The sequence below is a fragment of the Gadus macrocephalus genome, chromosome 11 (assembly GCF_031168955.1).
Source record: "Gadus macrocephalus chromosome 11, ASM3116895v1".
Classification (NCBI taxonomy): domain Eukaryota; kingdom Metazoa; phylum Chordata; class Actinopteri; order Gadiformes; family Gadidae; genus Gadus; species Gadus macrocephalus.
Window position 1 is genome coordinate 7,668,224 of NC_082392.1, and position 26,038 is coordinate 7,694,261.

A 26,038-nucleotide genomic window follows, 5' to 3' on the forward strand; every position below is an offset into this window, starting at 1 on the left:
TAATATATATATAATAATAACAACTCAATCAATTTCTACAATATTTATTTATGAAGCAAGGATTTTTTGTGAAACCAAACCCATCTGTTTTCAGAGTTAAATTGTGACGTTGAAGAGTTTTAGAAAGTGATATCGGTACATAGATGAAGCACTCAGTAGTGAACAGCATCCACATTATCTAAAAGGCAAGTGTCAAAAGTTAAAGTTTGGCAGGGGATTGTTTGGGCTGAGGTCCAAGCCACTTCTCACCTGGAACATAAAAAACAACATATCGATGAATGAAGGATACAAAGAAATGAATCTGAAATCAGCAACGATAATTCACTCATAATTTTATTTGGAGAGTTAAAAAATGCCTACCAATGCAGTGCGCCATCAGCTCAAAACGGTCAGAGCCAAAAAACGGCTCTGGCTTTCCATCTACATGACAAACGATGAGGGGGAAGCCAAAAGCCTGCACAAATACCAACAACAATTCAGATTAGTCCAAAAACTTGGAAGATGTTTTCAGACATGGAACATGGAAACATGGAATTCTTATAATGTAGGAAACAAACCGACAAGGTCTCCTGGAACCGTCATCTTATCGTGGTGGAGAGGTTTGCGTGTCCCTGTGAACCTGAGGGCTGTGTTGTCTGGAGCCTTGTGCTCCTGGTAGGGTCTCTCATGGCAGAGTGGTCTCAGGTGAGGGGCCAGACTAAGAATGGTTCAAAAATCCTCAATGAATAACGGAAGAAGAGGAGATGTGACACGGCCCGGAGGAAGCCCGGGGCCCAGACGGAGGGCTCGATGGCGAGCGCCTGGTGGCCGGGTTTGCCACGGAGCCCGGTCGGGCACAGCCCGAACAAACTACGTGGCACCCCCCCTCTCTTCATCCCATGGGCCCACCACCTGTGGGAAGACCCGTTGGGGTCGGGTGCGCAGCCACATGGGTGGCAGCGAAGGTCAGGGGTCTCGACGGACCAGACCCGGGCAGCAGAAGCTGGCTCTGGGGATGTGGAACGTCACCTCGCTGTGGGGAAAGGAACCGGAGCTTGTGAGGGAGGTGGAGCGCTATCAGTTAGATCTGGTGGGGCTTACCTCCACGCACAGTCTCAGCTCTGGTACCGTACTCCTGGATAAGGGTTGGACTCTATTCCTCTCTGGAGTTGCCGAGGGCGTGAGGCGCCGGGCGGGTGTGGGGATACTCATAAATCCCCGGCTGAGCGCCGCGGTGTTGGAGTTTACCCCGGTAGACGAGAGGGTCGCCTCCCTGCGCCTAAGGGTTGTAGGGGGGAAAACTCTGACTGTTGTTTGTGCGTATGCACCAAACAGCAGCTCAGAGTACTCAGCCTTCTTGGAGACCCTGAATGGAGTCCTGTATGGGGCTCCAGTAGGGGACTCCGTAGTTCTGCTGGGTGACTTCAACGCCCACGTGGGCAACGATGGAGACACCTGGAGAGGCGTGGTGGGGAGGAACGGCCTCCCTGATCTAAACCCGAGCGGTCGTTTGTTATTGGACTTCTGTGCTAGTCATGGATTATCCATAACAAACACCATGTTCGAACATAAGGGTGCTCATAAGTGTACCTGGTACCAGAGTACCCTAGGCCGAAGATCGATGATCGATTTCGTGATCGTGCCATCTGATCTGAGGCCGCATGTTTTGGACACTCGGGTTAAGAGAGGGGCGGAACTGTCAACCGACCACCATCTGGTTGTGAGTTGGATCAGGGAATGGGGGAAATTTCCGGATAGACCTGGTAAGCCCAAACGAGTAGTGCGGGTGAACTGGGAACGTCTGGAGGAGGCCCCCGTCCTAGGTATCTTCAACTCACACCTCCGGCTGAGTTTTTCTGGCATTCCTGTGGAGGTTGGGGGCATTGAACCGGAGTGGGCGGTGTTCAAAGCCTCCATTGCTGAAGCTGCGGTGGCTAGCTGTGGCCTCAGGGTCTTAGGCTCCTCAAGGGGCGGTAACCCTCGGACACCGTGGTGGACACCGGTGGTCAGGGAAGCCGTCCGATTGAAGAAGGAGGCCTTCCGGGATATGATATCCTGGAGGACTCCTGACTCGGTTGCAGGGTACCGACAGGCTCGAAGGGCTGCAGCTGCTGCCGTGTCGGAGGCTAAGCAGCGGGTGTGGGAGAAGTTCGGAGAGGCCATGGAGAAGGACTTTCGGTCGGCACCAAAGTGTTTCTGGAAGACTATCCGGCACCTCAGGAGGGGGAAACGGGGAACCATCCAAGCTGTGTACAGTAAGGATGGGACTCTGTTGACCTCAACTGAGGAGGTCGTCGGACGTTGGAAGGAACACTTTGAGGAACTCCTGAATCCGAATAACACGCCCTCTATGTTGGAGGCAGAGCTCAAGGTTGATGGTGCTTCGTCGTCAATTTCCCTGGTGGAGGTCACTGAGGTAGTCAAACATCTCCGCAGTGGCAAAGCCCCAGGGATTGATGAGATCCAGCCAGAAATGCTAAAGGCTCTGGGTGTTGAGGGGCTGTCATGGTTGACACGCCTATTCAACATCGCGTGGGAGTCGGGTACAGTGCCAAAGGAGTGGCAAACCGGGGTGGTGGTTCCCCTTTTTAAAAAGGGGGACCAGAGAGTGTGTGCCAATTACCGGGGTATCACACTTCTCAGCCTCCCTGGTAAAGTCTACTCCAAGGTGCTGGAAAGGAGGGTTCGGCCGATCGTCGAACCTCAGATTGAAGAGGAACAATGCGGTTTTCGCCCCGGACGTGGAACTACGGACCAGCTCTTCACTCTCGCAAGGATCCTGGAGGGGGCCTGGGAGTATGCCCATCCGGTCTACATGTGTTTTGTGGATCTGGAGAAGGCGTATGACCGGGTCCCCCGGGAGAAACTGGGAGGTGCTGCGAGAGTATGGGGTAAGGGGGTCTATCCTCAGGGCCATCCAATCTCTGTACTCACAAAGCGAGAGCTGTGTTCGCGTCCTCGGCAGCCAGTCAGTTTCGTTCTCAGTGGGTGCTGGTCTCCGTCAGGGCTGCGCCTTGTCACCAATCCTGTTTGTGATATACATGGACAGGATATCGAGGCGTAGTCGTGGTGGGGAGGGGTTGCAGTTCGGTGGTCTGAGGATCTCGTCACTGCTTTTTGCAGATGATGTGGTCCTCATTGGATCATCGGCCTGTGACCTTCAGCACTCACTGGATCGGCTGGCGGCCGAGTGTGAAGCGGCTGGGATGAGGATCAGCACCGCTAAATCTGAGGCCATGACTCTAGGCAGGAAACCGGTGGATTGCTTACTCCGGGTAGGAAATTAGTCCTTAGCCCAAGTGAAGGAGTTCAAGTACCTCGGGGTCTTGTTCGCGAGTGAGGGTACTATGGAGCGTGAGATTGGCCGGAGAATCGGAGCAGCGGGGGCGGTATTGCGTTCACTTTACCGCACTGTTGTAACGAAAAGAGAGCTGAGCCACAAGGCAAAGCTCTCGATCTACCGGTCGATCTTCGTTCCTATCCTCACCTATGGTCATGAGGGCTGGGTGATGACCGAAAGGACGAGATCGCGGGTACAAGCGGCCGAGATGAGTTTTCTCAGAAGGGTGGCTGGCGTCTCCCTTAGGGATAGGGTGAGAAGCTCAGCCATCCGTGAGGAACTCGGATTAGAGCCGCTGCTCCTTTACTTAGAAAGGAGTCAGCTGAGGTGGTTCGGGCATCTGGTAAGGATGCCCACTGGGCGCCTTCCTAAGGAGGTGTTTCAGGCACGTCCAGTGGGGAGGAGACCTCGGGAAGACCCAGGACTAGGTGGAGAGATTATATCTCAACACTGGCCTGGGAACGCCTCGGGATCCCCCCGTCAGAGCTGGTCAATGTGGCCCGGGAAAGGGAAGTCTGGGGCCCCCTGCTTGAGCTGCTCCCCCCACGACCCGACCCCGGATAAGCGGACGAAAATGAGATGAGAAACAAACCGCCTTGACTCGTTCCAAACTCATTCATGTACTTAAACAAACCAAAACAGTTCAGACAAGGTCATCTCTCTTACCCCGTGGTCAAGTGCTTCCTGTGTGGTGCTTTTCAACTTGTCCTTAATCTCCTTGGTGGAGGACAGTCTCAGCAACTCTCCCACCTCACTGGCAGACATCCCTGCCTTCATCGCTGCCTGCAAGACAACAGCAGTTAACACAGCAGCACACATTTCACCAGTTATTCTGTTCCATTCTATACACTTTAAACCACTTAGCAATTGATGAGTAGACAGACAGTCAGAGGTGATCTGAGGGGATGGGGCGTACCTCGGAGAGGGACTCAGGTGTGGTGATGTCTTTGTCTTGGCTCCAGATTCTTCTCCACAGCTCCCTAGAAACAAGCTCTACCTGCTTTTCATCCTTTGCTTGCCCCTGCACGGCCACCACAAACCGCATTGCAGACAAGGAGCCTGGGATGAATTATACAAAAAAAACGATTTTGTTCATTATGTGGACATTGGTTCCTACATCTTTAAACAGTTTAGCATTTCAATAACAGAGAGTAGGGTATTCTGTAGTGGTGACTATGTCTGACTCCCAGGTAAAAGGTTGTACGGTGGCATTTTAATGATGTTGCCGTTGTAAACAGCTGTAAAGCCCAATGATGGATAGCCTTACCTTTTTCAAACATGGCCTCGAAAGGGTTACTTGGAGCCTTAAGGGGAACCTCAAAGAACTGGGCCAAGCGCTCCATGTCCTTGGTCATGTACAGGAACTTGTTTGGAACCAGCCCAGGAGGTTTGTTTCCTACATTATGAACACACAATTGTGACACAAGATTGTCAACTATGGACACACATATGTAGACTATGCTTGCATAGCAACACATATAGTACAACAAAAAAAGGTTAAACACAGCTACTGATTGACCAAAAGCTTACCAGACCCTTGCATAACGCCTCCCAAGAAACCAGGACGCAATTTCAGCTCGATGTTCCACACGTTTCGATATCGGCACATAACCTAAATATGCACAATATGCACATTGTTATTATTTGTTGTATTTCATATTCAACATTGTAATAGCAACATGACATACGAACCTCAAATGCAAGCCAGGTGTACGGTGAAACCACATCAAAGAACAACTCGACCACTTTCTTAGAGGACATCTTCAGGATGTTTAAGTGTCGGTCTCTTGGATTGTCGTCCTCTGCGACGCAGCCTATAATACTTTTATTTGTATTTCTGGAGGGAAACAGCAAGTTGAATCGATCAAATCAGGGTCGCTGTCTGTTTACCTTTCTGCAGTAAGTCAAAGTTCACTTGAATCTTCCAATGCAACTTGGCAAGTCTGCGCATTAAATGTGTCAATTCAATATCAGTGATATATAACTATATCTTTAAATAAAATGTTCTGCTTCGTTTAGGTGTAGTGCAGGGAGATATTGAACTTTGGATACATTCTACGTAGTGAACGATATGTTGGTTGCAGACATGTAAATCATTTGGATAGTTACTACCGCGAAGTCCCATTGATATTTGTGCTCATCCGGTTGCTTATGTTGCTGTTCTAGCATTAGCAACCCACCACTGACGATGAAGCTTCCTTCCGCTTTCATACATGCTTCCATTTGTTTTGGAAGAAAAGGAGCGGATCGACAGACACAATACTGCCACCCCTTGGCTGCCCTTGGGCTGAATATAACAAGAAAAACAACATGTTTGACCGTACTTTGCCCTTCATTTGGTTTTGATCAATGAAGAAATACATTTATTTTTCGAGTAGTTTACAAGTACAATAGATAAAATACATTCTGTGTCATTTAGGCCTACTAAAATGTACTAGAAAAAATAAAATAGTACACAATTTCATTTAAACAATTATAGACAATCAGGGTGCGTATTTGTATACACTTTGTAGCTATGACTCTTCATGAGAACACTGTTGGTTTTCGATGTTGGCTGATTCTGAATTTTCTACCACAGGAACTGTAGAGTCTGGGTTTTTTTCACTGAAAAGCAGAAAATAACCCCAATTATCTGCAACCTTTATTTAAACAGAGAAGCTCGAAAATCCCATGACATTTTAATGAGGCCCGTATGTACAGAGAATATTTCATGGCAGTAATACACAGGGAGATATGTACGCTTATGGATATGGACATAAAGTAAAAAATATATAAATGAATACATCATATACAAATAATGAAATAGGTAAGATATGGAATAAAAGAAAAACGTAACAGAGCAGGGAATTACCAACAATCAAAATATAAATAAATAATGTAATAAATAAAACACATAAAATATTGATTAATAAAACTCAGTTGCAATAGAGATAACCTTATTAGACTTATATAACAATATAATATTACTGATACATAGAGGATTGGGCCGTCCCATGTTGGTTAATATTGCTTTGCAATGGCCCAGCAGAATGCACTTTTCTCGTTTCAGTCTTTGTTTTAATTTATTAAAATATTTTGTGGCACATCATTTTAAAGCGGTTTTCCCTAGTTCAGAGAAGATTCCAGGTGCATGCAGAACTAGCCTGCTTGTGTGTGTAAACTGGATTTCCACTGTTAAAATGTAGTTGATACAGGCTGGTAGTTTTAGTCGTATAGTCTTATAAACATCAAACTGTGTTCCTCCCTTCTTATTATGAGGGAGGGCCAGTCTGCCTTGCTGTAAGAGGCAATGATGAATAGAGTACTTATCCGCTGAGATGATACAGAGAGATGGTTGATAAAGGTTTTAATGCATTAGCAGCAGCATGCCTATATAAAATGTTAATCCAGCGCAAGTAGAAATGTGGCCTGCACAATGTATTTACTTTTGCAGAAGAGAAGCATGCCTTGTGTCTGTATACGAAGCCCAACCTGACCCTATTTTTTTAGCAAGTTTGTTGATGAACACATATACATTTAACTGTAATAATCTACTTTGATAACTGAACAGTTGCTTAAATTTCATTGCCCTTACCTCTCATCATCTTTCTCTGCATATGCGGTCTGCAATTAAGTCAGAAATGAGATTCAATATCACTTGTTTCAGAAAACGTATTGCATCCTATGCATTCTATTTTTCAAAGAGAGGTGGATAACTTACCTTTGGCCTGTGCGATACAATCCCCCCGATTTTCTTGGGAACACTGAGTGTGTCAAAAGAATGACTGCGCACGCGTATGGCTCTCTGGTGAGAGAATCAGGACAGAAAATATTTACACCCTATTTGGTGAAGCTCCAAACCAGGACTGATAAGAATTTAGGATTAACCTTGAAGTTTTCGATGAAACCTCCACTGCCTTCGGACACGCCCCTAAGCCCGTCACACGATGGCAATGTCATAGAGGATGGATCTCCCAGCATGCACTGGGAGCGGGCGGACAGTTCGTTCTGCAGGCCTTCTAGTAGGGACGAACGGGTGCGAAGCTTGATAAGAAAGATGATGAATAATGAACAAGCATGGGTAAAGTGGTATCGGCTGATTGTGAATGAACTTTGACCTTACTGAGAGCCTTGCTTCCATATCGTTTGTATCTGCCTACCTCCAAACGGCTGAACCTCTCTGCCTTGTAACAGGAGATCTCTGCATTGATAAGTTTGGTGAGGAGGAACTGTCTCAGCAAGGAACTCTGGAGGACGAGAGTCAGATTAAATATTTGCATTAGGTCAACACATAGAGGGTTGAAGGCTGTCATGCGGTGTATCTCCCGGTCCCTTACATCTGTAAATATGGGAGGATCTGGTAGAACAGGACCAAAAGGGGGGACATCATCTCTGGCGGTCACACACACCTGCAAATAGATGATGTTCTTAATTAAATTAACAAGCATCAAGACCAAACAAATGATTTATCTCATAATTGCAACAATCCATTCTTGTTTTGTCTTTGACTCAAATCCTTGTAGTTATCTAATTTCTGCACCTTACATACACTGCTAATGGCTGACCTGGTATCCTCCTGATGCTCTCTGATCCTGCTCTCCCCGGATCTTGCGAACCACCAGGAAGCAGTGCAGGAAGTGGGAGCTGATGATATCAGAGATGAAAGGAGTCTTGCCTTCCTGGTAAACCAAAGCCACGATGTCATTCCCAATGTGTCGCTTCCTCTGTAACTAAGTGGCGGAGATAGAAGATGACAGGAGGAGGAGGAGGAGGAGGAGAAGAAGAGTTAATTGCGATGATCTTTTTTCCAAACATTACCGTCTTACAGTAAGTTTGAGGCATCTCATTTGGAAAGACGGCTCTTAATCGCTGTGACGAAATTGATTACAGTGATGCAGCCGCTGACCTGCTGCGGGTCGCCCTCAGTGAACGGTAGCTTGGTGGCTACATGGAACATGATGTGTCTTCCCTGGAAGGAAGTGACGACTGCATCGTCTCCAGTTTGACCATGAGACACATCCAGACCTCCTCTGAATCTGAGCCAAGAGTGATATGAGACCTCATGTGATGACAGGGCATGACATATTTGTAATTTCAAATGAAGACACTGCTAGGTATTTTCCTTTTACCCGGTGAATCCCTGCAGTTTAACTGTCTCTCCCAAGATGGACAGGAACTCTTGGAACTCCTGAGTTTCCTCTGTGTTGCTCAGTATGTCCTCTTCCGTGAACTGAACACAAAGACACATTTCCACAATGGAGGGCACGGTCTGTACATAATAGTAGAATGTGTTCCAAAGGGTTTTTAAAAAATATACCTGCCCTTCTTTCTGAAGCAAGATGCCAAACTTGAAATTGGAAGACACCCTGTGCTCATCAAACGCTATTATCAACTCCGGAGCCTGGAGATTTGATGACAGATGACATAAGGATATGTAACAGAAAGGGAATAAGGTGAGATATGTTTTGGAAAAGTAGTGGCATGGATGAATATATATTTTATATTCAATACAAATGTCAATCTTCAATTATGGAATAGTGTCCGACCTTCAGATAGCTGACTGCTTCAAACCGGGTCATGGTGACATTCTCACAGAGCCTCTAGAAGTGATATGACAGTGGAGTTCATATTATGCATTTTTATAAAGAGATCTACAATCTTTCAACTGCAGGTAATCTGGTTACCTTGGCTAACTCAACAGCAGAAGGAACATTGTGGAAAAGAGAAAGGGAGAAAACTCCATGCAGAGAGCACTCCATCATCCTGCAAGACAATAATATTGTTTTTTAGAAAGCATAGATGCTTTCTTAAAACTTTAAAATATAATTAAAATAAAATAAAAAAATAAATATATTCAACATAGACAGAAATGTATGTGATTCTTGAGGCTTTAAATTACTTTGGAATTACAACAATAATTATAAAAATAATAACAAAAAATAAAAATACATTTAAACATTGTATAAAACTGATATAAATACTCAAAGACACTACATTGTCAAAAGTCTAAATCATTAAACCCTGAAAGATTAATAAAGTCGACCAAATATCCAAACCTTAAGATGACTCGTATTCTCTGAGCTTCTCCCTCCAAACACACAGAGAGCACCAGTGGACCCAGAGAGGCATCCACTGCTATGAACGTGTGATGGTACTGTAAGAAAGAAGACAGACCAGCTACATCAGGTAGTCTACTGGTAAGGGTGGGGCTTGACTCCCAGCTAGGGGCACTGCACTCAAACACCCATTTCTGCATTCTTTCACATTTCTACCTGTCATTCTTGACCTTTTTTTTTTTATTACTAAAAGCATCTGCCAAATGACATGAAATTGTTAAACAACAAATACATGCAAACACGATAATCGATTGAATGTTAACAATCGCTTATATTTTTGTAATATAGTAATGAAGGTTATGCCCACTAACTAGTGAGCCGAAGAACTCTCGGTAGATCTTGGCATCGCTGTCTCGCTCCAATATATCATAGCAGGCAGGGTCCAGGCCGTGTTGGGGAGAAGTGCAGGGGCTCATGTCTCCAAGCTTATCCAGGGGGGGATCCAGCCAGTAGCCTCCCAACTTGGGTGGGAGAACGAGGGGCACCTCACCTCCTATCTTCAGCAGTTGGGTCTGCGACGGAAACAAGACGAGGCCTGTTAATGGTGGTCTGTTCATTCACCTTTATTTACATTGTTATTATTTAGCACTGTTGTCGTTGTGGTCCAATAAACCATGTGTCTAATGCATCTGTTTACAGCTTAGAGTGGAATTTAGGGTGGCTGACCTTAAGAGGTGGCGGGAATACACATCGTTGCTCGTCTATTCTACTTCCCTAATGGAGGAGAAGAAGGAGGAAGAGCAGTGATACAATGGTGAAAAGACGCCATTGTTCATCAAGGAAGCAGGAAAAAAGATGTGCACTTAAAACTCTTACCTGCAGCTTTTCGATGATCTCGAACAGCTCCGTAACCTGTAATCAACAGCGGTCGGTCGCAGGGACAGACAGAGGAGGAACAGTTGAACGGCAGACAAGTAAAAGAAGAAACATGCCTTTAAAGAGGAAGATGACAACGAATGACTCACAACATTTCACTGGAATGAAAGTGGAAAATGCTGCTGTTATAGTGTTCGACAATCAGTCTTTGAATGCATTAAATAAAAAATAAAATAAAAATATAGTAGGCCTATATATATATTAGCTATTTGTTTCGGACAGTTCATTATATATATATATATATATATATATATATATATACATACATATATATATATATAATGAACTGTCCGAAACAAATGCTGAACAGATGACAATGGTGATCACCCTCTGGTTGCTGCTGACAGAGCAGAAGGGCTTTGCGTCCCTTGCAGCAGGAAGGGCCAGGACGTCTCGTGTGCTGAGGTCTGGTTCTGCTCTGCAGCCACAGGTGGATATGCACACATCAAGGATTAATGTGCGCATGCCCGCATTTATTGCTTGCTATTGTAATAATACATATAGTAAAAAATGGAAAGAGCAGCATGTGAATCCTATGCAGTTTTCTCATTACAACATGTAAACCGGCCTGCACTGTGAACAATGAAGGGTTATCTACAGAAGCGGGAAATATGTTATTACACCGGACAAATGGAGCCTTCATTCTTCAGGAGCCGAATCGGCCCACAAATACAATTTCATTCAAATTCGGTTGAGTTGTTCTCTTCAAGTTAAAGATGTCTCCACTCACCTCCCACATGTTTCTAGAGTGACGCTTGTCTTCCTTGGTAGCAACTTGATGTTCCTCTTTTCTTCATCCATGACTCTGTGGCACTGTGTGCGTTTGACATAGGCTACTCCAGTTGGCTGTGGCGTCAATCTGATGGGGCTGGACTGAATTAATTCTCTCTATCATTCTGCCACTCCTCCTCCTCTACCTATGCCCCCTGCCTCTCACTCATTTAAGCTCCCCTGCACTTCCTTCTCTCTATCCCGCTGTCATTCAGAGACACCGAGTTAACCCACTCTTGGCCACAGGTACACTTCGATAACAAGCAGCCACCACGACCTCTGACACGAGACGAGCCAGTAAGTGAGCTGCGTCTATAGATCGCATGATGTAATATTCCACTAGTAATACTTTCTGAGGAGGGACTGAGGTCACACGTCTTGGAAGGGAATAGATATTCTAGATTTTTCTCATGGACCTGTTACCCTTTTAGTCAGGAGAAATCATCAATTATTGATGGACCACACAGCGAGGGCGGGGAGACAGACAGCAGGAGAGGGTAAAGGAAGCCCAGAGAATAAGAAAAAGAAAAAGAGAGCAAAGGGGTAAACAAACCAAAAAGCAGACTTCTGATATTATAAATGTATATATGTTTATATATGAACGTTATTGCATAACGTGTTTTAGGCCTACACAAACCATGCCCTTGGATTGCATGGGCTGCATTTAGTTCATTTGTTTTCCAACCAATGATATAGGCTACCCTTTTCTTTCACTCGTGTATAGCCTACTATTTGGTCACTGGTTCTGTCACTCTTCCAAGTGTTTTCATCAATTGGTTTATTGTTTACAGAGAGCTGAGTTCAAATTCAAAAAGTGTCCTTAACCAGTGATAAACAGCAGACGACCACCCGCTGCAAACACCATACTGCTTCGCTCCTTGGGAAGTCAGTCAAAGAACCCGCTCTTGTCATTGGTTAATAAAAAAAATAGTGAGTTTTGACTCCGCCCCCACTTCGCTGTTTGCGACCCGCGCCGCGGAAGTTGGAATACAGGCGACCCAATGTGAGTAAATAACGTGGGATGATCGATGTTTAAGGAACTAAATGTTTTCCAATAGGCTTCTGGTTATTGGAGTAAAATGATTGTAGTCAATATCTATAGAAGGTAGAGCAGGTAGTAACTTTATACAATTGTAATTTTAATCCGCTAGCTAGCTAGCTGGTTAGCATTGTCCTTTGCAGAGCACTAGAGTTCAATACGACACTGAATGATGTGTTTATGCATGGGGTATGACACCAATTAAAAAATGCGTCCCTTGAGTATATCCTTAGATCTATTGTGCATAGTTTCGGATACACTTGTTTGCGTAAGTAGCGTACGCGCGCAAACCCATGCCTAAACGTTGGTCATTATCGATCCGTAGATTGGTAATTACCCATATTGGGATTGCTGACAGTAAAAACAATAGAGGTCCATGGTTAACGTTTTGTCTTGCGTCATATAGTCAGTCCAAAAAGCATACAAAGCATCAACAAAGCAACGTATTACACAGTTACTACGTTCAGTTCTCGTGTGTAGTGTCCTAGGGTTGATCACAGTCACTTTACTTTTCACAGTTCAGTCTGTGTACACACCCACAGCCGACATGCTGCAGTGCGGGATGTCAGAACGGGACAAGCGGACTCTCCGTAAGCTGTCTGCGGTTCTCTGCAAGCAAATGGTGGTAGACGCGCAACTTGTCCAGTCTCTACAGGCGGACGAAATCCTTAACGATGAAATGGCGGAGAGCATTCTGGTACGTCAATGGCGCGAATGAGTGTTGTGATGGCTTACTTCATACTTTTTATAATTCTTATTGCAATTCATTTATTTTTTATCATACTTCAGAACGAGAAAACCTCTGGAAAGCAAAACTGGCGGTTGCTTTTCCTTCTACCCAAGCGGGGCCCCAGTGCGTTCAACAGCTTCTGCTCAGCACTGCGAGACACTGAGCAGCACCACTTGTGTGACCTGATAGAGAAACACAGCACAAGCGTAAGGTTATGCATGATGATGATCACAATAATGTACCCGCGTATATGAGTATATGCATTATAAACCTATTAGCGTTCTTGACACATTCGACTGTTGTGCCTTACAGAATTCGAAACTTCAGCCAGAACGAGATACGCAAGTGTTGAAGACTTACCCAGAGGAAATAAGTGAGGTGAGTGGGGCCCTCTTATCAATATTTAACAGCTGTTATCAATGTTATAACAAAACCACTAAACCAAACTATGTAAAACATACATCCAAGCTTGGAAATTGGCAACATGAACTAAAATCCAGGAAGATAATATAATATATATGTAATATAATAGTATTTAAGTAAGTAGACCTTGTGGTCCAGTCACTTGCCATGCAGATAGACAGTGAGAGGGATGAGGCTGGCGCATCCCAGCTGTAGATGGCTTCCTGCTCTTAGAATCTAAACTCAGAGAGAAAGGAGGGTGAAGGGACAGAGGTGACCATATAGAGGCAGTCTCTAACACCTAATATTTAATATTAACATTTATACAAATTGCTAGGACAGCAATACTAGGATGCTTCACAAGTTAGAGGCTCCGCATTTGTCCACAAAACGTTTTCCACTGACCCCCCATGCTTTAAATAACAAATGCCTGATGTTCAGTTGCAGAGGTTTGTCGAGGCCCCTCTTCCACATCCTACACAAGAGGCCATAGCAGCTAAGAGACAACGGACACACGGTAAGTGTAGCCTTCAACACCAAAGCTTCTATACCTTCAACAATATTATGTTTCTGTGGCAACAAAAGGGTGGGGTGTCTGAGAAAAGGCAAAGAGTTTGTGGTTTTGTTTGAATCGAGAAACCATTTGAGTTGACCTTGTAGTTGAGTGGAAGTGGAATGGCGGTTGGCTCTGAGAGATTTACAGCATCTTACACCACGCCCCAGCGGAGATACCCTGACCCTGCTGGGGCTTTCTCTAGCAGTCATAAACTAGACATAATACAACGTGGAGATGAGAACCTGAATATTGACAAAGAAGGAACACAGGGCACAGTCAGTGCTTTCGGAACATTGTTTAGCACATTGGAATGGAGTCACTCGATTCACACTACATTCCTCTTCACTGGTTCCTTCCAAGAATAGACAAATAGTCATTGACAAAACAACAAAAACATTTAATGGTAATGTTTTCTTGTGCATTAAACCATACTAAAATGTTTTATTTAAGAAACCTTTTCCCTACATTTAGTTCAACTTGTTAATCTGATTGTATACTAATCATATGTGGTACTGTTACAACCTTATCAGTAGGACCGTCAGTTGCAGTGACCGTGTGTTAATATTTGTTTCAGATTCCATGGAAACAAGTCTGGATACCGACTGCCCTATTACAACCCCAGTGCTTCCGTGCACCCGAGACTTCTACCTGACTCGCTGCAAACAGGTGAGAAACATTAAACCTGAGCTGGGGTGGAATGGGAAGGCGGGGTTTAGAGTTCTGTTTTCCACCTATCATGAGCCAGGACAGTTTTATATGAAACACAACCCTACTACATTTTTGATAGAAGCTCAATGGTTCTAGACATCGACGACATGTTCAGTTTGTATGTGGGGGCTTGTCTTATGGGGAGACTGTAAAGACTTTTAGTGGTCTTTACTGTCCCTCTGTCCCCTTAGTGGTAGATGGTCATCGAAAAAGGACATTCTTGGTTTTGAGAAAAAAGGAAGAAGAATCGGAAACAATGACAAATTAAATGAATACCAGTTGTAATTATTATTACTTATTAATCAAAATAAATACAATGATATGCAAATTCATTAAAATATCAGGCACAATATCATCAGCGTCATTTGTCTAAATTAATTCATTGCAAATAGTATCATCTGACTTATAACCACTAAACCACAAAAAACTGTTTCTGTCTCCTTCCAATGTCCCTGTGCTTAACATCCCTCTCTTTCTCCCATGGTCCAGTCTTACAGGATGTGTTCGTCACCGAGAGGCTGTGCCTTGGTGATCAGTAACGTGACCTTCGACCCCTCCACCGCCCCTGACCTCGACCACAGGAAGGGCGGTGAGGTGGACGAGGAGGTTCTCCGGAAGGTCTTCACAGAGCTAGACTTTGTAGTCTCCGTGCACCGGAACCTCACCGCTCAGGTCAGACCCTCACCTAGTGCAGTCATGATAATAAGGATCATAAGGGTCATAATAATAGAGCACATCTTTTATCACCAACGTCTGTTATTGTCAGGGTTTTTCTATCCTGTGTTCAGAATCCAACATTGTAATATGGATCCCTGATATTCTTTAACCGGCCTATCCATTTGACCATTTGGCAGGGAAAAGAAAACATCAGGGTACCATGTTAAAACAAGTGCATAGCCTGGGGCAGGTGTTAATTGCGGACCCTGCCCATGTTAGAAGTGTGGAAGTTGAGGAGGTGTGATATCCCCACAACACACATACACTCTATGTAAAGCGCTCTGGGTGACTGAAAAGTGCTATATAAATTCAAGCCATTATTAGGGGTCCGAGCAGCAAAGCTGCTTGGTCCCCTATTGTTTCTGTAACGGTTTTTTTCCCCTCAAATTCTTTAAATGTCATACTGCAGCCTATACCGTAAGTCGAAAGCTCTTGAAATGTTCAGGTATGGTTACCAATAACCCCCACTACCCATAAACCCAAATTTGGTACTGCACCCAAAGGTTGCACTATAGTAAAATATCATGAATTAGGCTTATTTCTTCTCACCAGATTGACCTAAAAATGATTACTTTCCCCACAATTTCATATTAAAGCCAAACATGATGAAAAGATTCACAGGCTATAAAAATATGAACCATAACATTGTTTTATTTACGGTAGTTCCATTTGAGAGATATTGGCCAATAAAGTTTGAGCAGTTAGCCCATTTTTCTTATATGACCATTTTGTTATTGTATAAAAAAACATACGACTATTATTAGGTGGTTACCAATACCCCCAACTACCCCTAAACCCAAATTGTTGTACTGCACCCAAAGGTGGCGCTGTTTTAACAAATTATGAACTAGCCTTATTTCTCCTTACTAGATTGACCTGGACTCAAACTTCTTTCATCATATTTATCTCTAAAATCAGATGCATCTGTTTCACCCTGGTCTTCTGCTCTAAAAACGTTTACTTTTCCCACAATTTCATAGAAAAGCCAAACGTCCTCAGTCTCAATCCATTTTGCCTATATGACCATTTTGTTATTGTATAACAATCATACGGCTATCATTAGGTGGATACCATTAACAGTGCAAATTTTCAGATCTGTACTATTTTAAGAAAGCCCTTAATTCTCTTGTGAAATGTGTGCTTGGAGTTTTCTTGATGTTGTGTCCTTATCAATCGACATTTTCAAAATGTGAATGAGGGTTCATGCAGTTCAGGAATGTCAGTGGCTCAACGGGATACCGACGTGTAGTGTACTGGTGATCCCAAGGTTGTGAGTTCGAATCCTGATTAGAGCATTATGAAGCTGAATATGACATTCTGTCATTGCCACTCATTTAAGAAACACAACATTGAACAGCAGCTGAAATTCATCAGGCAATCAACATTCCGGCTCATTAACTTCTTCGTTATCCATTTTTCATTCATAATTAACTCTGTCATATTCATATTTCCTCCGTCAGTGTTCTTGACTACAAATGTTTAATTTCCCCAGAATTTCAACGATTTTTCAGGTATATTCTTTGAAGAAAGCCCTTAATTCACACATGTGTGCTTAGAGTTTTCTGGGTGTTGTGTGCTTATCAATAGACATTTTGACCATGTGAATGAGGCTGCAGTTCAGGTTTATAAGTGGAACATCTTTCCTTAAATATGACAATTATATGTTATATTTATATATCTTCCATTAGTGTGTTCTTGACGTTTTAATTTTGCTTGGACCCCGTTAATCACCGCTTGCAGTTATATTTATTATTGTAATAGTAAGCCTGGCCTAAAGCTGGCAAAAGAGAGCAGTGAAAGGAGCGGCCAGTGTAACGAGTGCAGGCATGAATCACTGGACCTCCAGAGGATCTTCACGCCTCGTTGCGACACGTCGCCTCTCCAACATACACTTAAAAGTGTATAGCCTATTTTAGACCAGGCGCTAACGAAGAAGGTGTTTGCATGGCAGCCGTAGCGCGGTTTGCATATGCTGCCAGATGCTGTTTTACGTCGGCCTCCTTGTGATGCATGTGTGTGAAAGTGCTGTTCAAGCAAAGCACACATGACCCTGATCATTTACATGAAAGCAACAGTGTGAGCCCACAGTGTCTTGCTTAGTGTCTGGCTGCGCTGTTGCTTTTATTTTGTTTAATTTTAACACATTTAGGGTGGTCTCGAGTGGACTGCCCCCTTTTCAGATTGTACTAGAATTACAACTCTTGGACCACATCAACACCTCTATTCCTTATCCTTAAATTCTCTCTCTCTCTCTCTCTCTCTCTCTCTCTCTCTCTCTCTCTCTCTCTCTCTCTCTCTCTCTCTCTCTCTCTCTCTCTCTCTCTCTCTCTCTCTGTATGCTCATGGTATGATAACCTCTCCACCCTCCCTCTGTCTCCAGGCTATGCGGGAGTGCATTGAGCAGTTCTGCCAGCTTCCAGAGCACAGGACGGCAGACAGCTGTGTGGTGTGTCTGCTGTCCCACGGCGTGGACGGAGCTGTGTACAGCACAGACGGAGAGCTACTCCAGGTGTGTGTGACTGTGTGTGTGTGTGTGTTTCATATGGTAAAGCAGTAGGGGTGTGTGATATGAAGATCTTAGATCGAAAATGATGAAATGTCTGCAGGACATGCCTTTACAGAGAAGTTCTATGGCTCATGCACACATCCAAAGTGGTTTTCTCAGCCAAATCTTAAATCACACATTCTTCAGTAATTCTTATTACCTTAATGAAGGGTTAGGCTTTTGTAAGACCTATAGCATAACCCAACAGTGTGTGGATGGTGAAGCTTCGTCTGAGCAGCGGCTTATTTTCGGTATCGGCGTCCGAGTGGGACTCGGACACTTATAGTATAACGCCACAGCGTGTGGTGCATTCCTTATAGATCATCGCTCATTATAATGCTCAGACACTAAGACGGTACCAAAAATATTTACACTGTAATGTTGTTTTGGTCATATTTTGAAGTCAGTGCTTCCTATAACTGACGACCATTCAGTTTTATTTATTTATTTATTTATTTATTTATTTATTTATTTATTTATTTATTTATTCATTTATTTATTTTAACTTAAATGTATTATTATTTCTATCTATCTATCTTGTAAAAAATCTTGGCATTCAGTCTGTGGAAACAAAGGAAGAATTTCATTGTACAACTGAGAACATCTCTTTTGTGCATATGACAATAAACACTTTTTGAATTGAATTGATAGGTGAGGTGCCGTAATAATAAGTATAAAACATTGATGAAATCAAACCGTTGCCCGTGTATGGAGACGCACAGACTGCAATGAGGCGATCCTAAGCAGTGACTGAGAGGCGGTCCAGGCCACCATGGGTCAGCAGCAGTGTGAACCACTGGGACCTGACTTGGACCGCGACTCGTCCCATTCGTTCCCTACTTAAGATCACTTAATAATTAGCGTGAATATAGAGTAAACATGCACAGCACATGTTGGAGACTATATATTATTTTTTTACCGTTCTGTAATTCTCCCTTCTAAATCTTTTTTTGTTTTCTCTCATTAGGTCCAACATTATACAACAATTATTATTATTATTCTCTCTTTCCCATAGTGAATAGTGCAGTTGATGTAGGCTATCATTCATGTCATTTTTTAAAAATCGCGATGTCATTCGTCAAGTATTAGTGCGTGAACTGTAGGAATATCTGCTTCCGGTCAACTGCTTTCATACACTTGCTCTATGAGACAATATAGCTTTCTGACCTATCACGGCATCTCATACCTGATTCTTTCGCTGAATCCATCTAGCCTGTCTATCACATATATCTAAGGCCTCTTTTTTTACCTAAGGAAATAAGTTTGGTAATACTTGCAATACAATTGTGATAATATCATTGATTTGTGTACCTCAAAGAAATCGGGTTAGGATATTTTTATTTCCTGTATCGCCCACCCATATAAATCAGTTTCAAATCTCGTGGTCTGTGTGCATGTATGTGTGTGTGTCTGGGTGTGTTTTGACCTTGTAGAACAGTGTTGAATCTGATGTCATCCATTGTGTGTGTGTGTGTGTGTGTGTGTGTGTGTGTGTGTGTGTGTGTGTGTGTGTATCTTTGTGTGTGTGTGTATCTTTGTGTGTGTGTGTATCTTTGTGTGTGAGTATTTCCGTGTGTGTGTTTGTTTGTTGACTTGTGTGTCTGTGCGTGTGTTAGTGTGTATGTGGATTGTGGACGTGTGTGTCTTTGTATTTTCATTTGCACTCCGTACACAATAGGAAAGAGAGGACCACCATTCATGTGTGTAATTGTGTCCCGGGGCGTGTTTCAGCTGGACTGGGTGTTTGAGGCGTTCGACAACTCCCACTGCCCGCTCCTGCAGAACAAGCCCAAGATGTTCTTCGTCCAGGCCTGCAGAGGGGGTAAGGCCCCTGGTCCGTTACCCTCTGTCCCCTAGAGTGACCACTGTGGTCTGGTGAGATAAATAAAAAAATATTTTAAGGAGTTCTATGCTAAATGTATTGAAGAAACAATTATGTACGGGATGATGTATAGAACACCAGTCATTATCAGGAAAATAAGCCCCGACAGGGCGAACTTGACACCAACGCGCTGCGGAGGTGTCTTGCTTCGCCCTGAAGGGGCCGAGTACGCTGGGGTTGATAAGTTACCGGACTACTTGCGTGATACGAAAGACGGCAAAAAAATCTACTTTCCTTGACAGCGGTCATTGTGTGCTTAGCAACGGTGAATTATCAAAAAATAATTCATGCAAGAGACGGAGCGTTCCACAGCAGCCGTGTAATAAATAAAAATAAATAATTATGTTTGAAAAAAGTTTATTATCTCAGATACCATGTCATCATGTTTTCAAACATGATGCCCTTGATGATTGACTAATAATGAATGATTTGCGGCGGTCTGGCTACAACCTTTAACCAGTCTCCTCCGGTCCAGTGTGATGTGGTGATGAGATCACATTTATTTACTCCCACCGCTAACACAACGCCCTCAATGTCTTTCAGAGGAGATGGACTGTGGGGTGGTGCAGACAGACGGGCCGGAGAGGACGGGCTCCCCCAGCTGTGAGCAGCGGGACGCAGGGCGGGAGGGAGAGGGAGACCCTGGCTCCAGACGGCCCGTGTCACTGGGCAGGCCCAGGATCAAGCTGCCCCAGCGCTCGGACATGATCTGTGGCTTTGCTTCGCTGAAAGGTCAGAGACTAAGTGAGTGCAGCCGTATGCCTCCTTTTACCCTCTAAGGTCGCATTCACACTAGGCCATCTGTATGCCCAAGTCCGTTTCACACCTGTACCGTGCTCAAGTCTAGATCGTTTGGCTAGTGTGAGCACGCCAACTGTACTCAAGTCCACTTCAATTCCGTGGCCAGAGCACACTTGGGAGAGGTGTTCTCAGGCCACGGTACAGATGCTAATGAGCCGACAAGCGCACACGCAAGGCTACGCCACCTGAGCTGGATGACGTATAGTCATAGGCGTCGATTACGCCGGGGACGCGTCCCCACCAGATTTCGTCATGATTCATTTTGTACCCACCACTTGTAAAAAAAAAAAAAATATATATGGATTCTCGCGGGTCTTCTCAATGCCGTGGAACGCTCCGTTCACTTGCATGGGCTCTTCACAACTTCCGGCACCGTTGCTAAGAATAATTGACCGCTGTCATGGAAAACAAAGGACTTTTTGCCTATGATGTCTTTGGTATCACTCCTCAAGTAGTCTGGTAACTTTTCAACCCCAGCGTCTTCGGTTGCTAAGCAACGTCAACGTCTTTGGCGGACTATTTTCTCTGCTGACCAGCACTACGAATGCTGGTAACAAATAAATTGTAAAAAGACACACCATGTGAAGTATTTTTTTCGTTTTGGCACGTAGCCGTGTAAGCGGGATAATGTATAGAATGTCGCCGGTCATTATCAAAAATTAAGCCCCTTCAGTGGGAAGCAAGACACCTTCGCTGCGCGTCGGTGTCCTGTTCGCCCTGTCGGGGCTTATTTTCCCGATAATGACCGGCATTCTATACATTATCCCTTACTTATTACACGGCTCTTCTTAATGCTGTAGACTGCGCCATTCACTTGCATGGGCCTTCCTATCGTTCAGCTGTCAATTATTTTTGTTTATTGCACGGCTCTTCTCAATGCAGTGGAATGCTCACGTCCACCATATTGACCGCTGTCAAGGAAAGTGTTTTTTTTTGCCTCTGATTCACGTCATCTGTATCACTCTGCAGTCCGGTAACTTATCAACCCCAGCGTATTCGGTTGCTAAGCGACGCAAAGACTTTGGCGAACTATTTCTCTGCTGATCAACGCTACGAATGATAACAAATAAATTGGAAAAAGACACACTCTGTGAAGTTGTTTTTTCGATTTGGCAAGTAGCCATTACTAATAATACCAATACTCTTTGGCTGGGATGATGAGGCATCAGACAATCAAGTCATTTTAGCCTGAATACATAGGTAAAAAGCACCAGAGCAGGTTGCTAGTACCATGGACAGTATCAGAACGATAACCTGTTGAACTAAATGGATGTGGTAGGCTACACCACGGGATGCATCTGCAGACCACTGCCACATAAATAAAGGTCAGACGCGATATCTATTGATTAAGATTTGCTGGTGCTGTCGCAAGATCTTTTGTGTTTTTTGTATTCAAGTGGTCGGCTGTTTTAACTTGCAATTGGTAGTCGCTGGAGTCAGTCTCTTGTTGACACAATGTGACTTTTGGTCATTCTTGTTTTGTGCATGAGTTTTGGACAGAATGCCTGATTTAGGCTAGTTTTGATGAAATGCGTGTTGTGAATTGAGAACAGCCAAATCATGATGTGATACAGCGTTCAGCTGTGCAACAAATATTTTTTTTTCTTTCAATCTTGACGACTTTTGTAGTGCTGTGTGTAGCCACACGTTTGGCCTTTCTGAACTTAAACACGCAGTTAAATTCCTTTCATAGTTCCTCTTGTTTATGTTGTTAGCTTAGCCATATGTCACGTTGTCAACATTGGATACATGGAGCAGAACATAGTGGGTCATATGTCCGATGCTTTTTGGAAGCGTATTCTTCATAAAACGTACCAGACAGATTTTGTATACATTTTATTCCTTAGTGATTAGCTCCATCGGTATGCCGTCTTTCAGAACCTTTCATTACCGGTGTTACACCGAATTCTGCGACCCTACAACAGCACCCCAGGGGGCGCTGTTGTACATTTTCTGCAACATGTACGTGTGCATTGTAACAAAAACATAAAAACATAAGATCTCCTTTGGGTCTTTCTTTTCTCTATAATAACATTGATTCTAAACAGCATTTTACACAGTAGCCTATAATAGGAAATGCTCAAAGGTAAATCAGCGTGATTTAACACTGACTGTATCTTTTTATGGGTAAAGAAGCAACGGTGAAGGACCGTACTAAACGCCCTATCCATTGTATGGGTCTGTAAAATGCTAATCAAATCAATCAAATGTATTTATTAAGCACCTTTAATAAAAAGGTAAATGGTTGGGGGGGTAGAGCTTATGTTTTATGTATGCTTTTGTCATGCCTGTCTACGCCTCAAACTCGAGCATATTGCAGAAAATATGCAACAGCGCCCCCTGGGGTCACACTTTTCGGTGGGTCGCAGAATTCGGTGTAACGCCGGCACTAAAGAGAGAAAAATCGTACTCGAGCACGGTGCATTCGGGGAGATCTATCACTGAAGCTCAAGAGCAACCAGTTAATTGTTCAGTTGAGGATAAGGAGCTGTACCCTCGGCAGCAGGGCGTATTGTAAGGTCTGCCACATTGTAGAAACCCGTGGTCCTACGCCTTGACTCTGGAGTTTATCAGGAAGAGAATCCATCTGTGGAGCTGTATTTCCCCGTCTGAGTATCTCTGGGGTTTGCCGATTTAAATTTTGGCATCAGATGTTCGAATCACATTATGACATCATTATTATTATTATTATTATAACCTGTGGATGTTAGCATGTCTGCCTTACATGCTAACTCAGGGGGGTCACTGAGGTTACCACAGCAGTTTTCAAGCTCCAAACCATTGTACCGCAGGCACTGCAGCCATGAGGAACACCAAGAGAGGGTCCTGGTTCGTCCAGGAGCTCAACGAGGCCCTGCGGTTGCGCTCCCGGGACACCCACCTGGCCGACATCCTGGTGCAGGTAATGGCTTGTTTTCCATAGTTTTTCCTAACTCTTTGTGTGTTGTTTCCTTGTTGTTTGTTACCTGCCCTGTTGTTTGATAAGACTTAGAAAGGCACTCAAAATTTGCCTAATAATCATGCAAATGTCAACGTTGTTTCAATCCTACTGTTTCATTCAGTCTGAAGTTTTTTCAATCTGAAGAGTATTGTCAGCTGCGGTCGATTCATAATCCAATATAAATCCAATCCCAGAACATGAATCGCAGCAATATACTGTATTTTGTAAAGTGGGTGGGGACACACATAATTTGAGAATCCTTTCCCTTTGAGGTTTCTAATGTGTGGGCTTGCTTCCCCCCTCCAGGTGAATGCACGTATCAAGGAGAGAGAGGGCTTCGCGCCGGGCACTCCCCACCACCGCTGTAAAGAGATGTCAGAGTTCACCAGCTCTCTATGCAATGACCTCTTCCTGTTCCCCAAGTACCAGCACCGGTTTTGACTTCTGATCTCACACAGACATACAGACACATGCACATGCACAAAAACACACACGCACACACACACACACACACACACACACACACAAACCAGAACATGCATACATAAACACAAGAGCGTATGCATTCACATGCACACATACAAAAACACACAAACACACACACAGATCTTTCCTTTTTTTCAGCACTCAGTCGCACACTGGTGCATTCCATCTCACTCTTTGCCACACTCTTTATTTCTACACGTCATTATTACATTCCGCTGTAAAAGCACTTTTTAAGCCCATTCATTCAGAGGATCAGTTAATTTCATTCACGTTCAGGATTGTTTTGTTCATTTGCTGTTCAAACATCGGTGCCCTGTCCACCGACACACAAACACACCCAAATCCTGGAGGGGAAAAGGAGGAAGCTTATGTTAATCTACATGTACTTGGACATGTTGTGGGGATGCATGTGTTTGCATCCAATTAGAGGCTGAGCGTATTCATGTGTGTTGCTTTCTATGCCAGTTATGGGTTTATTAGGGCTTATGATTCAGAGGTTGAGGTTTCATAGGTTTCTTTTAAAACAAGTTATTTTTACGTAGATCTATTTTTGTTGCATTATTTTTTATGAATCTGACTTTTATAGGGATTTCCATATTTTCCATGTACATGTTTGTTTTTTTGTATGTTGTGAACATTTCTCCTACAGACAGGGGGCAGTATAGAATTATTGCCTGTGCCACAGAAAAAAAAGCACTTGAACCCTGCTTTACTGCATATCAGCAGTTCGGGAATTGTTGCTGGTTCGTCAGTTCTACCAGGCTTTGGTTAATGCGAAAAGTTAAGAGAGCACATTGGACCAACACCATATTAACATCCCTTTATACCACAATTGTTACACACCTTGAATACATTCCCACTGGAGTGGTTAAGCTCCACGTAAACCAAAGACAAAGGCATGTCTTTTGTAACTCCTCTCCACTCCTCAAGCTGATGGCCGTCTGGGGCCCCTGACGCCATCTAACGGCCCTATTGAGAGCTCTGTTCAGGTCCATGTCCCTGCTCTTCCCAACCTGGCGTCCGGGCGCCTTTGAGCTGTTATTGAGCTGTTATCTGTGAACATCCTCGCTAGGGTGGAAGCCACTATAAGCCTCGTGCTGTCAAGTAGCCATCGAGCCGAACCCCCCCCCCCCACCCATCCCGGTGGTCCGCCAGGGGAATGTGGTGCTAGTCGCGGGGGTCACGTATCTACATGTCGAACTTCGACCTTCACTATAACTCCGACGCCTAATAGTATTTCTCCGCGTGTGGACCACCCCCTGTGCACTGTACATTGGCCAGCAGACTGCTATCTCCATGGATACAGTCGCTACACTGTATGAGGTCCAGATTGGCAAAAAAAAAAAGTATAATTTTTGGCCCAATCCCATTTCTACCCCTTACCCCTTCCCCTTCCCCCTGCCCCTTGTTTTGAAGGGGTAAGGGGTAGAAATGGGATTGGGCCTTTTTCTTTCTTTGTACAAAATCTATGCAGTTTTCAATGGCAGCTGGGCCTCTGAGTGTTAACATATCTTTGGTTTGCATATTTGACCACAGGGACTCCACCATACAGCGGGTGATCAGGCTCTGCATGTTTCACCAGGCCATGTTTCATGACGGCAGTTGGTTGTTTCCTTAAAAGAAGGTGTGTTTGGTTACCAGGGTGTTAGAGCGATAGAGGAGAGAACAGTATTGAGTTGTCAGATGTCCACAAACAAAATATGCATCAGGTGCTTTAGATATTCCCTTTTTTTCTGTTTCTTACTACACTCGACTCATAGAGGGAATAGCTCCTGATTGGCTGTGGTTCCGGTCAAGCGTCCACTTGCTGGATGTAGAAGACAAATCACCTCACAGTACAGTCTCGTGGAGTGTGAGCAAGTAGTTAAGAATCAGATTTGCTGCCAAGCTGTGGAGAGGCACACAGTAGGGGGGGGGGTAGGGATTGTATTTCTGTCAATTGCAATAACTGCCAAATGTATACAATAAACGCTGTCCTTTTTTCAAGCTAAACAATTTGTTGTGTACTGTTTTATTACCAAGGTATGTTGGTGCATGACCCTTCCATCTGTGTTCATTTTGATTTAAATCAAAGAAGCAATCAGCATAGCACACCGTCTGAGTGGAACGCTTGCAGCGGGGAACGGTAGAAACCTGATGTAACGACCCTTCTTGTTGCTGTGTTTGTGTG

The 26,038-nt window shown here is 44.1% G+C and overlaps 3 protein-coding genes across 6 annotated transcripts; 1 reads left to right on the plus strand and 2 right to left on the minus strand.

Moving 5' to 3' along the window:
- Positions 1-28: 28 nt before the first annotated feature.
- Positions 29-5,497, minus strand: LOC132468417 (glutathione S-transferase kappa 1-like). Its single transcript, XM_060066168.1, has 7 exons — positions 5,012-5,497; positions 4,850-4,931; positions 4,587-4,715; positions 4,236-4,378; positions 3,986-4,102; positions 361-454; positions 29-249 (listed from the first exon to the last, which is right to left on the minus strand). The coding sequence occupies exons 1-7, from the start codon at positions 5,078-5,080 to the stop codon at positions 200-202; spliced, it is 684 nt and encodes a 227-aa protein (XP_059922151.1). The 5' UTR covers positions 5,081-5,497; the 3' UTR covers positions 29-199.
- Positions 5,498-5,638: 141 nt separating this feature from the next.
- rap1gapl (RAP1 GTPase activating protein-like) lies at positions 5,639-11,487 on the minus strand. 2 transcript variants are annotated; one of them, XM_060066162.1, is made up of 18 exons: positions 11,021-11,487; positions 10,618-10,708; positions 10,231-10,346; positions 10,081-10,120; positions 9,726-9,926; positions 9,355-9,452; positions 8,983-9,061; positions 8,845-8,898; positions 8,616-8,699; positions 8,428-8,528; positions 8,205-8,334; positions 7,864-8,028; positions 7,636-7,707; positions 7,459-7,545; positions 7,187-7,342; positions 7,020-7,103; positions 6,894-6,922; positions 5,639-5,923 (listed from the first exon to the last, which is right to left on the minus strand). In XM_060066162.1, the coding sequence occupies exons 1-18, from the start codon at positions 11,089-11,091 to the stop codon at positions 5,833-5,835; spliced, it is 1,749 nt and encodes a 582-aa protein (XP_059922145.1). In that variant the 5' UTR covers positions 11,092-11,487; the 3' UTR covers positions 5,639-5,832. The 2 variants fall into 2 exon arrangements, with proteins under 2 accessions (XP_059922145.1, XP_059922146.1); XM_060066163.1 differs by having other exon boundaries at positions 10,081-10,128; positions 10,231-10,266; positions 11,021-11,485.
- A 445-nt stretch (positions 11,488-11,932) lies between these two features.
- Positions 11,933-25,581, plus strand: casp2 (caspase 2, apoptosis-related cysteine peptidase). 3 transcript variants are annotated; one of them, XM_060066164.1, is made up of 12 exons: positions 11,933-12,064; positions 12,619-12,797; positions 12,890-13,036; positions 13,143-13,208; positions 13,674-13,749; positions 14,363-14,454; positions 14,986-15,168; positions 17,594-17,722; positions 19,490-19,580; positions 20,184-20,384; positions 23,234-23,343; positions 23,689-25,581. In XM_060066164.1, the coding sequence occupies exons 2-12, from the start codon at positions 12,648-12,650 to the stop codon at positions 23,821-23,823; spliced, it is 1,380 nt and encodes a 459-aa protein (XP_059922147.1). In that variant the 5' UTR covers positions 11,933-12,064; positions 12,619-12,647; the 3' UTR covers positions 23,824-25,581. The 3 variants fall into 3 exon arrangements, with proteins under 3 accessions (XP_059922147.1, XP_059922149.1, XP_059922148.1); XM_060066166.1 differs by having other exon boundaries at positions 20,184-20,372; XM_060066165.1 differs by having other exon boundaries at positions 13,680-13,749.
- The last annotated feature ends 457 nt before the right edge of the window (positions 25,582-26,038 follow it).

Excerpts from the sequence above, each read along its gene's own strand:
- rap1gapl (XM_060066162.1), bottom strand. The coding sequence starts at position 11,091 with ATGGATGAAGAAAAGAGGAACATCAAGTTGCTACCAAGGAAGACAAGC. Across the intron at positions 8,700-8,844 it reads AAGCAGTCAGCTATCTGAAG|GCTCCGGAGTTGATAATAGC; the intron begins GTCGGACACTAT and ends TCAAATCTCCAG. Across the intron at positions 6,923-7,019 it reads TTGTATCGCACAGGCCAAAG|ACCGCATATGCAGAGAAAGA; the intron begins GTAAGTTATCCA and ends ACTTAATTGCAG.
- LOC132468417 (XM_060066168.1), bottom strand. The coding sequence starts at position 5,080 with ATGTCCTCTAAGAAAGTGGTCGAGTTGTTCTTTGATGTGGTTTCACCG. Across the intron at positions 4,716-4,849 it reads AGGCGTTATGCAAGGGTCTG|GAAACAAACCTCCTGGGCTG; the intron begins GTAAGCTTTTGG and ends TTCATAATGTAG. Across the intron at positions 455-3,985 it reads AGGAAGCACTTGACCACGGG|GCTTTTGGCTTCCCCCTCAT; the intron begins GTAAGAGAGATG and ends GTATTTGTGCAG.
- casp2 (XM_060066164.1), top strand. The coding sequence starts at position 12,648 with ATGCTGCAGTGCGGGATGTCAGAACGGGACAAGCGGACTCTCCGTAAG. Across the intron at positions 13,037-13,142 it reads TAGAGAAACACAGCACAAGC|AATTCGAAACTTCAGCCAGA; the intron begins GTAAGGTTATGC and ends TGTGCCTTACAG. Across the intron at positions 13,750-14,362 it reads TAAGAGACAACGGACACACG|ATTCCATGGAAACAAGTCTG; the intron begins GTAAGTGTAGCC and ends TATTTGTTTCAG.